General features: G+C 40.8%; 1 protein-coding gene across 6 annotated transcripts in view; it reads left to right on the top strand.

Annotated features, from left to right (window-relative positions):
• Nucleotides 1–13460, top strand: part of LOC124117231 (cyclic nucleotide-gated cation channel beta-3-like) — a 303270-nt gene that overhangs the window by 236845 nt on the left and 52965 nt on the right. For all 6 annotated transcript variants that reach the window (XM_048397873.1, XM_048397872.1, XM_048397874.1 and 3 more), the window contains one exon: nucleotides 7974–8131. In XM_048397873.1, the coding sequence (XP_048253830.1) occupies nucleotides 7974–8131 (158 nt within the window). The remainder of the gene's footprint in view (nucleotides 1–7973; nucleotides 8132–13460) is intronic.

The following is a 13460-nucleotide window of genomic DNA, read 5'->3' as shown; positions in this document are numbered from 1 at the left end:
TTCGAGGTTGCATGATTAGAAAACACATTCCGACTGTCGCTTTCATGATCTGGTAAGCAATGCTTTGATTGGTCAAATGAAAGGTCGTTCTGACATGACCCGTAATGGGATGTCCTCAGATCATTGTTTAGCAATAGCGAGAAAAAGATCTGATTTTAATGAGATTGCCATTTACGTCAAACTAACATTGGTCACTGGTGATGGTATATATGCTGTGCAGTAAAGATGACAGAAGAGAAGTGCAAGTCATCACCAAGTAGACTTGGGTCTGAGTGTTCTGATGCTTGTTACTAGCTATAGCTACCATAGCACTGAATGACATCAGATGATATTTTGACAGAACACATATATCAGGAACCAGTGGGAGTTGATACATGTTTTACCTTTGGAACTTAAAGATTAGGTGACTCCTTTATATTTTGTTATGAAACAAATGATCGATCATCTTGACATCCCCACAGACATAAAATAACATTAATCTAATCCAAACAGATGAAGGATGATTTTTCACATTAAATCCACCCACAGTGTTATGACAAGTAATTGCCCTGCAAAAACACATAGAGAACAAGGTGATCCATAAGTGATCAGTCATCATAGACACAGCCTTGTGTTATGTGTGTTGGTTCTGTAGAAGAACAATTCAGAAAATTCATTCCTTTGGCCCAGCTGGAATCTTTAGATAAGGGGTTTCAATTGCCGAATCAACCTATATGGTGATTATTAAGGATAAGAGCTTTGTAAAACAGAAACAAAGCCATATTTTTGTTAACATTGTTCTGTGAATTGCTACAATCAGGCATGGAATGGGGGTCTCCAGTCTATGCGATGTGGAAGTATTTGCAGAGTTGGATTTCTTTAATAGTGGCAGACTAGACATATGTATCCTCGATTATCCTGTGTGTTTTCCAATGCCATTCTCTTGTGATAAATACTTAGTACCCATTTGCCACAATAGCCTTGTTTAAAGTCTGGAGCTAAAACTCATGTAGCTTGAAATAGCAGAGCTTCTCCCTAAAAAAGATTTTGATATTGACTTGTTGTTACACAGAGCTACTGGCTTTCACATAGTGTTTTCCTAATAGATTCCCAATTCCCAACATGCCACACTAACAACCCTGCCATAATGTACATGAATTTTAATCCCAAGAAAATCCCAACACAATTCACGTCCTAATACACTTGTCTTTAAATAGGTGTACTTATACTTTCGATGATACAACTTTCTATGTACTTATCGGGTTGGAATCATCAAGAGGGTACAGATTACTACCAGTCTGGTTTCCAACCAGTAAATATCGTGTTGCACTATCTGATATATAAGTACTCCCATTTGAAGGCAAGTGTCTGGGGAAGTAAAGCATTTTGCATTTGTCATTAGATCATGAGGCTTGCTCTTTGCTGAAGCATATAACGTCCGATGCAGAGTTGGATTGGGGATGTAGTAAGAAAACGCAATGGGACAGCCCTTAGCTCTGTGCGACATGTCATCGAAATGGTTTATATGGAGCAGCACAGAGATACGTTGACCGTATCTCAAAATAGCTGTCCAATCAGAGTACGCCCATGAGAGAAATTCGGTGCTAAGACAGATGGAGCTGGGTTGTCATTTCCTCAACAAAGCTGTGGGTCATGATATTAATCGAAATAAAATGGAGACATTATACACTGGATTATCAAGGATGGGCTTGAATTTGTTTCGTAGACACTACTAGACAGGGTATTTTTTCAGTTTAAAAATCTGTGGCCTTTATGTACAGTGAAGGGACATGCCAAACAATTAAATTTAATTTTAATAAACACAATTTTTTTTAACAATTTGTTTGGGTGTGTGGGGGGAGTAAAACTAATTATTAGGGTCACTTTTTCTGCCTTTTGTTTGAAAATTTCTTTAAATTTTTTTAGAAAAAAATCCCAGGTCAAGCCCCAGAATTTCAAATGGTCATTCACTTAGACATTTCACATGCAGCATACACTTTCACTTGATTGCAACAGTTTTTCGCTCAGCATCTCGGCAATGTTTTGCATTTGGAACACAAATATTGTCGTCTCAGCATATAACATTGATTTTAGCATTGTGTTAATGCCTGCCGCCATGGTTTCCTCGTTGCATGAGTGTAGACACAAGTTGTCAGTAACTGGACTAGTCCATTCCAGGCTTGTATGGAGAGTCATGCTTCCCCCACCCCCCGTAATTAGTGAATGAACAGTCCTGTACCATGTGCTCTCCAGGGAATTCAGAAAGTTGGGGTATGTGATTGTGCTTGGTTCACTTTCAATACCGTGGATGAACCCCGGTGACCAAGGTATTACCCAAGTCAAGTTTGGTTGACCAATGTTAGCACATGTCAACTCATTGACCAGAGTTTCCCATACCTACAGAACCCCTCGGGAAGGTACTCTGGTGAGCAGCCTCCAAGTGACGTCATTGGGAAAGCTATTTAGTTTCTTTAATTGATTCAGTCATGAATATTTTAACAAATATGATTATTTAGGCATTTAGAATACATATGTGTTCTGATGTGCATGATCAAAATTTACTTTAGATTGCTAATATAAATACTTAGCAATTAAAGAATGCATCTTTGATGGTGATATTGCATTGCTATTGGGTGTTGACAGTCATTTGATATTTTGTCCTAGGATGCATTTAGGTGTTCTATTTCCTGTTCTATGCTAAGTTGTCCTTAATTAACACTGTTAACTCTGGTTGGAGTGAGTGAGTATGGTTTTACGCCGCTTTTAGCAATATTCAAGCAATATCACTCCGGGGGACACCAGAAAAGGGCTTCACACATTGTACCCATGTCGGGAATCGAACCCAGGTCTTTGGCGTGATGAACGAACGCTTTAACCACTAGGCTACCCGACCGCCCCAACTCTGGTTGGATCTAATCAACCCAGGTAGCCAGAAATGTGTTATACCTCCATTTGACTCTTGGCCACTCATATTGTTATGTTCCAGTGCACATAATGATTGTGTTGGATTGACTGGAAGTGGAACATGTAGGAAGGAAGGACTTTCTAGCCTTGATGATCCTCAACTTTTGAAAGGCAGAAAATGGCCATGGGTTCAATCGTGTTTTACACAGTGACAGACAAGTTTGAAATGTTGCTGACAGGGATAGTGTGCAATGATACGTCATCCTTTATCTTTGGCCATTTGGACTGTCGACAATTGTACTGTTCAGTTGGCTTTGATTGAACTCCCAGAAAGAACAGACAACACAATGGCACGTGCTTCAACTTTCATTATCCCACAGCATAGTACAGCATATCACTGCGCATGCTCACAGCATAACATCCGGTACATCCGGTATCGTAAAATACGGATGAAACACCATAGCCTTCCTTAGCCAACCGAATTACTCAATTGTATGCTGAAACATGACAGACATTATTACCTGTGGAATTATTACTGTGGAGTTAGAAGGGGAAACACCTAAATAAATCAAATGATTGAACCCAATTTATTGTTACTGATTATTTTTGTTTATGTAAGTATTTTTTATATATATTATTTTTTAAGTTATCGGAATAATAAGCAACTATCTTTAACCTTTCTGATAAGGTGAAGTATGGCAGAATTTCTGCATACTGCACCAGGTTTGTTGGTGATGAGTTTTGTAAAGACATAGAAAGACCCATACTTATGAATATCCAAATATGACAGGATTTATTGATTCTTGTGAAAACCTTCATTCCAATGAAAATCTATCCAACTCACTCACTCCCACGTGTAGCTGACACAATGTGTTATAACTAGAATACTGTAAAAAAACTGTGTTAAACCCAACTCACTCACTCCCGAGTGAAGCTGACAATGTGTTATGACTAGAATACTGTTAAAAACGGTGTTAAACCCAACTCACTCACTCACTCCAACCTGAAGCTGACACAATGTGTTATAACTAGAATACTGTTAAAAAAAGCTTTAAACCCACCAACTTATTCCCAATGTCAGGAAGTGCCAATGTCAAGCTCCGAGCTCAAAGGACCTTTTCATACTCAAATATGATATATATTTGTTTTTATTCGTTTTCTTGCTTCATCACCCTCGTACCTAACAGACTGACAGATTGAGTCAAGAAAATGAGTTTAGTCCCAACAGGCTTCAATTTTAGAAGATGTAGTGTCCTCAAAATTGGTGTTAGCTGTTATTGTCCTTGTAAGTTGCAGCCGATAGATCAATAGTCCACTTTCACACAGGAAACGTTTTATTAATTTCAGCTGGTGTCAAGAGTCTGTCATTGTGGTGACAGGGCTGAGATTAGCTTAGATGACATGTTTGAGCAAAACATACAGCCAGCTTCCTAGCCTGCTGTCACAATCTGGCAGCACAAAGACCAAGATTGCATTTGTTGATGACGGCTCCGCCTGCTCTCCCACACACAGGAAAACTGGAAGATTATGTTCGATTAGTTTGGTCTCCTGTCTTTATACCTTAGAAGTGCTTTGTTTTTACCCGGCTTCATGCAGGTTGTTCTTGCAGAGTGAATGCATGTTGTATTATTGTCTCCTGGAGTTAGTGGGATGTCGGGTTCTGATGGATAGATAGAAATGGACTTGGAGTACCTGTATAGCAAACTTTCCCTGACTCGGAACATAACTTCAACAGGTTCATGCAGGTTGTTCTTGCAGAGTGAATGCATGTTGTATTCTTGTCTCCTGGAGTTAGTGGGATGTCAGGTTCTGATGGATAGATAGAAATAGACTTGGAGTACCTGTATAGCAAACTTTCCCTGACTCGGAACATAACTTCAACAGGTTCATGCAGGTTGCTCTTGCAGAGTGAATGCATGTTGTATTATTGTCTCCTGGAGTTAGTGGGATGTCGGGTTCTGATGGATAGATAGAAATAGACTTGGAGTACCTGTATAGCAAACTTTACCTGACTCGGAACATAACTTCAACAGGTTCATGCAGGTTGTTCTTGCAGAGTGAATGCATGTTGTATTATTGTCTCCTGGAGTTAGTGGGATGTCGGGTTCTGATGGATAGATAGAAATAGACTTGGAGTACCTGTATAGCAAACTTTCCCTGACTCCGAACACAACTTCAACAGTAATATGCTACCCAATCATCTTTTTTTCTCACAATCATTTAAGTTAAAATGTGTTCAGTGACTTTGCAGTTTCTCCTCCAGATCTTCAACACGTTAGAAATGTTACCATGTGAGTTATCTCCCCTGGTCTGGTAGTGGAGTTCTTGATGTCGGACTCAAGTTGATCTAAACCTGATCCATTCTCAAGTACCTGTCAGAGCACTAGTGGGAAGTTATTACATGAAGGAGCCAATATTTTAAACTGCAGTCGGTACTATTCCAGCCGACCCGTGAAGTTTCCAGGGTAGAATAGGTCTTCCGCAACCCATGCTTGCCGTAAAAGTTGACTATGTTAGTCGTAAGAGGCGACTAACGTGATCTGGTGGTCAGGCTCGCTGACTTGGTTCATGCATGTCATCGATCCCCATTAAATGGATCAATGTGCATGATATTAATCACATTAATCACTGGATTGTCTGCTCCAGACTCGATTATTTACTGACCCCCGTCATATAGGTGGAATATTGCTGGGTGCAGCGTTAAACAACAAATCAACCAAACAACACTATTACAGCCATGTAACTGTGCTGACTGGTAGCTATTGGTGATCACATTTATGCAGAAGACCCAGTACATACACTGTGGTGACTGTTTCTGGTGTTCCCCGCCATGATGTTGCTGAAAGCAGAGTTATTGAGATCTACTCACTCCAGCACGTTCTACTCACACTCAGTGAGTAACCACTGTCATCTTGCTATTTGTCGTGCCAGACTAACTTTTGTAATATAAAAAAATTGTGTTCTCTTTTGAGTAGTATATATTTGGTCTATCTCTTATCATTTATAGGGGCGGTCGGGTAGCCTAGTGTTTAGAGCGTTCGCTCGTCATACCGAAGAAGCCCATTTCTGGTGTCCCACGCATGATATTGCTGGAATATTGTATAAAGCGGCGTAAAACCAAACTCACTCACTCACTTATCATTTATGTAATCCCAGTCATGTATATATAAGGGAGAATATCTGCAAAACTCTCTTTTCCTTACATATAATGATATTATACCTTTAGGGCCCTCGTCTTGTTTTTCTGAAATGGATAGTTTCTTAGACCCTCCGTTAACTGAGACCTAGTACACATATGAACAAAGTGATCAGTCCAGTTGAAATGTCGTTTGCATGTTGTCACATTCGGGAAAATCAATCTGGCAGAGATTATGAGGAGGTTCAATATTTGATTGGCATTTACTGTGATTGACAGAGGAACCATATCTTGGCCACACAAGGCTGTCTCTGTTTATTGAGCAAGCTGTGCTGGCTCTCTTAGAAAAATAATCATACAAATATTTTTTGTCAAGCTTTTCTAGTGATTACTTTTCTGTTTCTAACTGATGAGGTTTGGTTTTTTTCACAATCATACTAAAGGACGATTATTTCCAACTGCGGCTCCTCTTTATGTAAAACTCTCTTGAATGTCTAGCTGCTTGTATGATGGGTTTGTACAAGGATTTGTCTCAGGCTGAGTAAAATACTGGAATGATGAAACGCCTTGAAATGACCTTTTATTTCAACTATTTAACCCGGGGACATGGGTGGCCATGTTGCCTAAGGTACAGTTTGCTGTGCAGGTACATCCCTTTGGGATGCCATATCATATGGTCATGGGTTCAAATCCAAGACAAAATTAACAAAAGTACTGTTTAATGTTAGTTCTCAGAAAATAACAACACAGTGGTGGATTATCAACTTATTGACTTTAACTCATTGCAATTTTATTCATCAATAATGTGTTAAACGCTTACAGTATTTTACCTCTTACATTGTCTAGTGGTAGAGCGTCCGCCCGGAGAGCGGAAGGTCCGGGATTCGATCCCAGGCTGCTTCATACAAAAACACCTTAAAAGATGGTACTTGTTGTTACCCTGTCTGGCGCTCGGTATTAAGGGGCTAAAACAAGGACTGGTCGGCTCGGAGTCGGTATACTGTGTCTGAGTGGGGTATTCATGTTAAACTGCAGCATGGTATCTCAGTGAGCTAGCACTATAAATCGGCATCAGTCCGGACTAGTACAAGCAGCCACACAAACACACACACACGTACATGCACGTCGCTATATAAGTGCAATAATCTTGAATGCAACGTTAAACCCAATTTCACCTCACTTACCTCTTACATTGAATTGAAACTAGAATGCTTAGGTAATGGAGGGAATCAATAATAGCCTGACCATCAGGTGTTCAGTTTTTAAAACTGACCTTCCGTCAAGACTGTCGGGCAGCATCGAATGTTGAGCATAGAACATATAGCACTGAATGGAGATATAGTACCCTGGATAATCAGCAAAGCAGCAGTCGTCTATATCTACCGGTATACACATCGGTGAAGGGTTGTGGGGGTTGGGGGTATTAATGCAGCTATATGACAGCATTCTGTAAATAATCAGATCTGGACTAGACAATCCAGTGATTGACATCATGAGAATCAAACTATGCAATTGTGATTGCAATTGACATGCATCAACCAAGTCACCGAGCCTGACCTCCCAATTCATTCAAACAAAGGTTGCTGGGGGTCTGTATTCCTACCTGGAACCTCCATGGGTTAAATGAAGTAGAAATAAAAGGGCATGTAATACAGCTGAAGTCGCAGTCTTCCGTTCCTGTCGGGACACCAACTAACACACGGCTGTTAACAACTTCAGAGGCCTCATCAATCAGATTCAGGCTAAAAAAAATATAAACTTGGTTTTTCAGTCTTTCTGGAGAGCAGCATTTTCTTTCTGAAACAAGAAATGTTACCAGCGTCCAATTGTCATTGCCCTAAAACCAATGTATTAATTTTTCAGCTGCTGACTGCTGTTAATACAACTCATTTAAATACAGCAGAATAAGGGATACTAGTATATATTTTATTTCGGTGTTTTTGTGTGTTTTCAGCCTGACTAACTCCAACAGCCTGTCGAATGTCAGCAGCACGCTCAGTGAGCGTATGCATGAACTGGTGCGGGCGTTCTCAAGCCGGACCCAGCGCACCAAGGAGAGGACAACGCAGCCTCCCTCCCCCTCCTCCGTGTCCAGTCAAGATGCCAAGTCAGGTCAGTTGCTCAGTTGTGTCCCCCCTGGGGATTCCAGGTCAGAATACGTCCCCGCCAACCTGTGTTGGTTGGAAGAGGCGACTAATTGGATCTATTGCTCAGACTTAGTGATTTGCTTGATGACATGCACCAATGTTTGCTCCATTGTCATATCCTCACCTGTACTGCCAACAGTGTGTGCCTTTGTTCCCATGGAAACACTATATAACTAATTATGTAACGTTCCTGTCATATTTACATCAGTTCTTGAGAGGAAGGGGCTGGTGTTATTGTTTGAAACAATGTGTTTCAGTGCACTGTCCAAAGATTACAATTAGCCCTGTGGGGATGCCAGGTTAGAATTGGTCCCCAGCTTTGCTGGTTGCAAGAGGGAACTTTATGGACTCGGTGATTTGGTTGATTGCGCGTCATCGTACCCCAATTTCGTGGATCATTGCTAAAAATATCAATCACTGGATTGTCTGGTCAGGTTTGATTATTTACAGACTGCTGTCAATTATCTGAAATACTGCCGAGCGTGGCGTTAAACAACAAACAAACTTAGCTGTGTAGGCTTGTACTAGGTCTATCATTTTTCTTGTATTCAGTTCAACAGAAGATGTATGTCTTGTCAAAAGTGTTATGTATGCTGAAAAATATGTTATTCAGCTTCTAATTTTAATTTCCAATCCACAATGGGGCATCATCACATCATATGACATCACATACGACTTAATGCCTTATTCAAAATTGTGAAATTCTTGTTAATTAATGATTAGACTCTGAGAACAGACTCGGACATTCTATTCTTGTTTGTTTGTAGTTTAACACTGCACTCAGCAACATTCCAGCAATATGATGGCGGTCTGTAAATAATCGAGGCTGGACCAGACAATCCAGTGATTGATATCATGAGCATCGATCCACGCAATTGGGATCAAGTCAGCGAGCCTGACCACCCGATACTTGTACTGCAGTCATAAACTGCTGTGTACTCAGTTCCAAATTCAAATAGCACAGTCAAATCTACAAGTAACCTAGCCCTACATTGAAAACACAGTATTTTTATCTCCCAATTGTACCATGATTTTGGAAAATATTTGATTCTGATTGGTTAATCAGAGGTTTCAAATCACAATAACCACCTCTGATTTGATGGATGCATTACCGCAGAAGCTAGTCTTAATGGAACATTTCTTTCTCAATCATTGGTACATTTTTTTTGATAATGAAGTTACAATTATTGGGTACAAAAGGTATAGTTTCAGATACTACACTATTTAAAGTATGTGTGGCAGAACATTTTGGACCGAAAGCACAATAGACTTCAACTAAGAGAGTGTATTTCAAGTGTCAGGGACAACAGAGAGCTCGAAATTATACACTTTCAAAATCAATACACAATTCAATTTAGCACAGTTAAATCTACAGGTAATCTAGCTCTGTCTTGAAAACAAAGAATGTTTATTGTCAAACTCTGACAGAGGAGTAATCAAGCTCATGGATGACTTGTTACAAATCGGGTTCTGATCTGTTCTAAATTAATATGTCATGATACAATTTGCCTTTGCAAAATTCCTGTTTAAAGTGTTAACCATAAACTGTGCCACTCCAACAATGTGGCAGTTTGCCTTTCAGCAAGACCATTGCACTCATTGCTGGGGATTTGTCAAGCTTCAAACTGTCTTCATATATCATGGTTTCAGAAGGATATAAATAACAATAATGGCTGATTATTAAATATCATTAGCTGCCAGGGAGCTCCTTATATCTGTTATTACAAGATTCTTTAGGGGAAAACACCTGGTGTCCTTATGACCTGGACTCTCATGATAACCAAATCTTTAGATCCAGATTGAATTTCTTAATCTGCACTATTCTGCCTCTCTAAGACCTGAGGCTAAATCCTCCACACTTCATGTAATTTTTATACCAGTCATCAGATCTATCCGTTCAGGTTATCTTTCTTATAACCTTTATTGATTTCTGAAAAAAGCATCTTTTTATCAGTAATTGATTTCTAAAATTGGGTGGCTGTATAGATTGACACGACTTCCGAATTAATTTTGCAACAAGAACTGGATCGCTTTTTGAATTGAACATTTAATCAAATTTGAGCTCCTGGAGTAAATTTGTTTCAACAAATTCCCAATGCATTAGTCTTTGATCAAATTAGATTTTTTAGGCAAAGGAAATATTTAGGAATAAACTTTGTCAGCATCTGAGATACCTTATTGAGTGTCAGTGTGAGTATATTTTGTGGACGCGGTGCCGATCATCCAGCTGAAATAATTACCAGTTCCTGATTGTCCTGCAGGGCAGTGATGCTAGGCAGTACGGGAAATGGAAGGACCTTAATGACAGATTTACGTATTTAGCTCTCCTGTGTCATGAAGCCCACACACTGATACTGCTGTCTGATAGGAGTGAAGTCCTATACCTAGAATTGTTTGTGTAATTTGAGGGAAGCTTAACAGATTGACAAAATGGACACAGTTGCATTATAATAATGAACAAAATGGAAAACTATTCAGCCACAAAGCTGAGATAGCGGATTTGTTGTAACAATGACATGTGGTTAACATCGGCTGAAATCGTCATGGCAAGGTGAGACTGGCAGCTGTAAGACGTTGCCCAGGATAGATTGTATGTCATTGTGTATAGGTAGATGTGAGTCACTTGAAACAAACGTCAGAGGTTTTCTGGCTCAAACCTTGTTCCTATAGAAACCTACGGAAGGTTAGAGTATTGATCTGGCATCTGACAGCATTGTTTATTTGGATTATTAAAGTCTTAGGCAATGAAACCTGATATCAAAGATCACTCATTTCTGCCATTTTGTTTTCCATTTGCTTTTGATATTTTGAATTTGCAATTTCTACATAATGAGAAAAGTTTTTGCAATGTTTGTTGGCTAATGTGACTGTAGCACTATTGAAACAAATGGATGTGACAGGCATTATTTTCTTAGATAACGGTTAATTTAAATGTGACGCTTATGCTATGAATCAGAGTACCGTAATCAATGTAGTTAGCACCAAGGTTGTTTGACCGAGTCAGCATATAAACAGACATGTATTAAGATATCAGCTAGAAGCTCAGCTTTTTGCAGAGATCAACAAATGTGATTTTGTTCAGGTTGCCTAACAACCATGTGCACACACACACACCCTAATATCTGGTCCAGTTACAATACCTTAACTCACTGCAAACCATAATTTTTACGCAAATTTAAGTTATCCGTTTGTATTTTGCAAATATTTCAACAGTTTGTCTCCTTTCATTCAGCTTTAGGTAAACAAGATAGGGAGGCAGGTTTCAAGCAGCCAGATTCCTTCAAATTGAAGAGCTTTGGTCGTGATTGATGTCCGTGTTTGTCCCGTGCACTGTTGTATTTGTTGAGCCACTGCTGTAAATGTTTGGACATGTTACCAATACACTTTGTGTCCAGACCAGACCACTAAATAAATGTTTTCACACTTCTTATCAATGTATATATAATGGTTCTTTAATGTAAACTTGCATGCTGATCACATGTTCCAAAAATAGCAAAAGAATAAATGTGATCATGGCAACAAACGTTTACATATAATAATCAATAGTTAGGCACATATCTTATGTTCCTTTTCATCGTTGAACACAAAACTAAAGCACTCTTCTGACAGTATGGAGGGACCAGGTGGCACAGCTGTCTAAGGTGCTCCAGTCGAAGTGCACAGTTGTCTCCCTTAGACGTGCCAGACACCTATGTTCATGGGTTCGACTCCCAGAGGGTTGTTATGGGTGTAGGGATGGGATGGAGGGTTGTGTTATGGGTGTAGGGATGGGTTGGAGGGTTGTGTTAAGCATGTAGAGATTGGTTGGAGGCTTGTGTTATGTGTAGGTTGTTGGTTGGTTGGTTTGTTATTTAACGCCGCACTCAGCAATATTCCAGCTATATGATAGCAGTCTGTAAATAATCGAGTCTGGACCCGACAATCCAGTGATTGACATCATGAGCATAGATCCACGCAATTGGGATCGATGACATGCATCAACCAAGTCGCCTTTTACGACAAGCATAGTCACCTTTTACGGCAAGCATGGGTTGCTGAAGACCTATTCTACCCCAGAATCTTCACAGGTCTTTTATGTGTAGGGATGGGTTGGGGGGGTTGTGTTTTAGGATGGGCTGGAGGATTGTGTTATTGGTGTGGGGATGGGTTGGAGGGTTGTGTAATGGGTGTAGGGATGGGATAGAGGGTTGTGTTATGGGTGTAGGGATGGGTTGGAAGGCTTTGTTATGGGTGTAGGGATGGGGTGGAGGGTTGTGTTATGGGTGTAGGGATGGGTTGGAGGGTTGTGTTATGGGTGTAGGAATGGGATGGAGGGTTGTGTAATGGGTGTAGAGATGGGATGGAGGGTTGTGTTATGGGTGTAGGGATGGGGTGGAGGGTTGTGTTATGGGTGTAGGAATGGGATGGAGGGTTGTGTTATGGGTGTAGAGATGGGATGGAGGGTTGTGTTATGGGTGTAGGGATGGGATGGAGGGTTGTGTTATGGGTGTAGGAATGGGATGGAGGGTTGTGTTATGGGTGTAGGGATGGGGTGGAGGGTTGTGTTATGGGTGTAGAGATGGGATGGAGGGTTGTGTTATGGGTGTAGAGATGGGATGGAGGGTTGTGTTATGGGTGTAGGGATGGGATGGAGGGTTGTGTTATGGGTGTAGGAATGGGATGGAGAGTTGTGTTATGGGTGTAGGGATGGGGTGGAGGGTTGTGTTATGGGTGTAGGAATGGGATGGAGGGTTGTGTTATGGGTGTAGGGATGGGATGGAGGGTTGTGTTATGGGTGTAGGGATGGGATGGAGGGTTGTGTTATGGGTGTAGGGATGGGATGGAGGGTTGTGTTATGGGTGTAGGGATGGGTTGGAGGGTTGTGTTATGGGTGTAGAGATGAGATGGAGGGTTGAGTTATGGGTGTAGGGATGAGATGGAGGGTTGTGTTATGGGTGTAGGGATGGGATGGAGGGTTGTGTTATGAGTGTAGGGATGGGTTGGAGGGTTGTGTAATGGGTGTAGAGATGGGATGGAGGGTTGTGTTATGGGTGTAGGGATGGGATGGAGGGTTGTGTTATGGGTGTAGGAATGGGATGGAGGGTTGTGTTATGGGTGTAGGGATGGGATGGAGGGTTGTGTTATGGGTGTAGAGATGGGATGGAGGGTTGTGTTATGGGTGTAGGGATAGGATGGAGGGTTGTGTTAAGCATGTAGAGATTAGTTGGAGGGTTGTGTTATGGGTTGGGGGGTTGTGTATTAGGATGAGCTGGAGGATTGTGTTAAAAGAGCGGGGGTGTACGGTTATGCCAAGG

The sequence above is a fragment of the Haliotis rufescens genome, unplaced genomic scaffold (assembly GCF_023055435.1).
Source record: "Haliotis rufescens isolate VD_foot unplaced genomic scaffold, xgHalRufe1.0.p SCAF_17, whole genome shotgun sequence".
Taxonomy (NCBI): domain Eukaryota; kingdom Metazoa; phylum Mollusca; class Gastropoda; order Lepetellida; family Haliotidae; genus Haliotis; species Haliotis rufescens.
The sequence above is the reverse complement of the archived record's forward strand: the minus strand, read 5'-3'. Positions and strand labels throughout refer to the sequence as shown.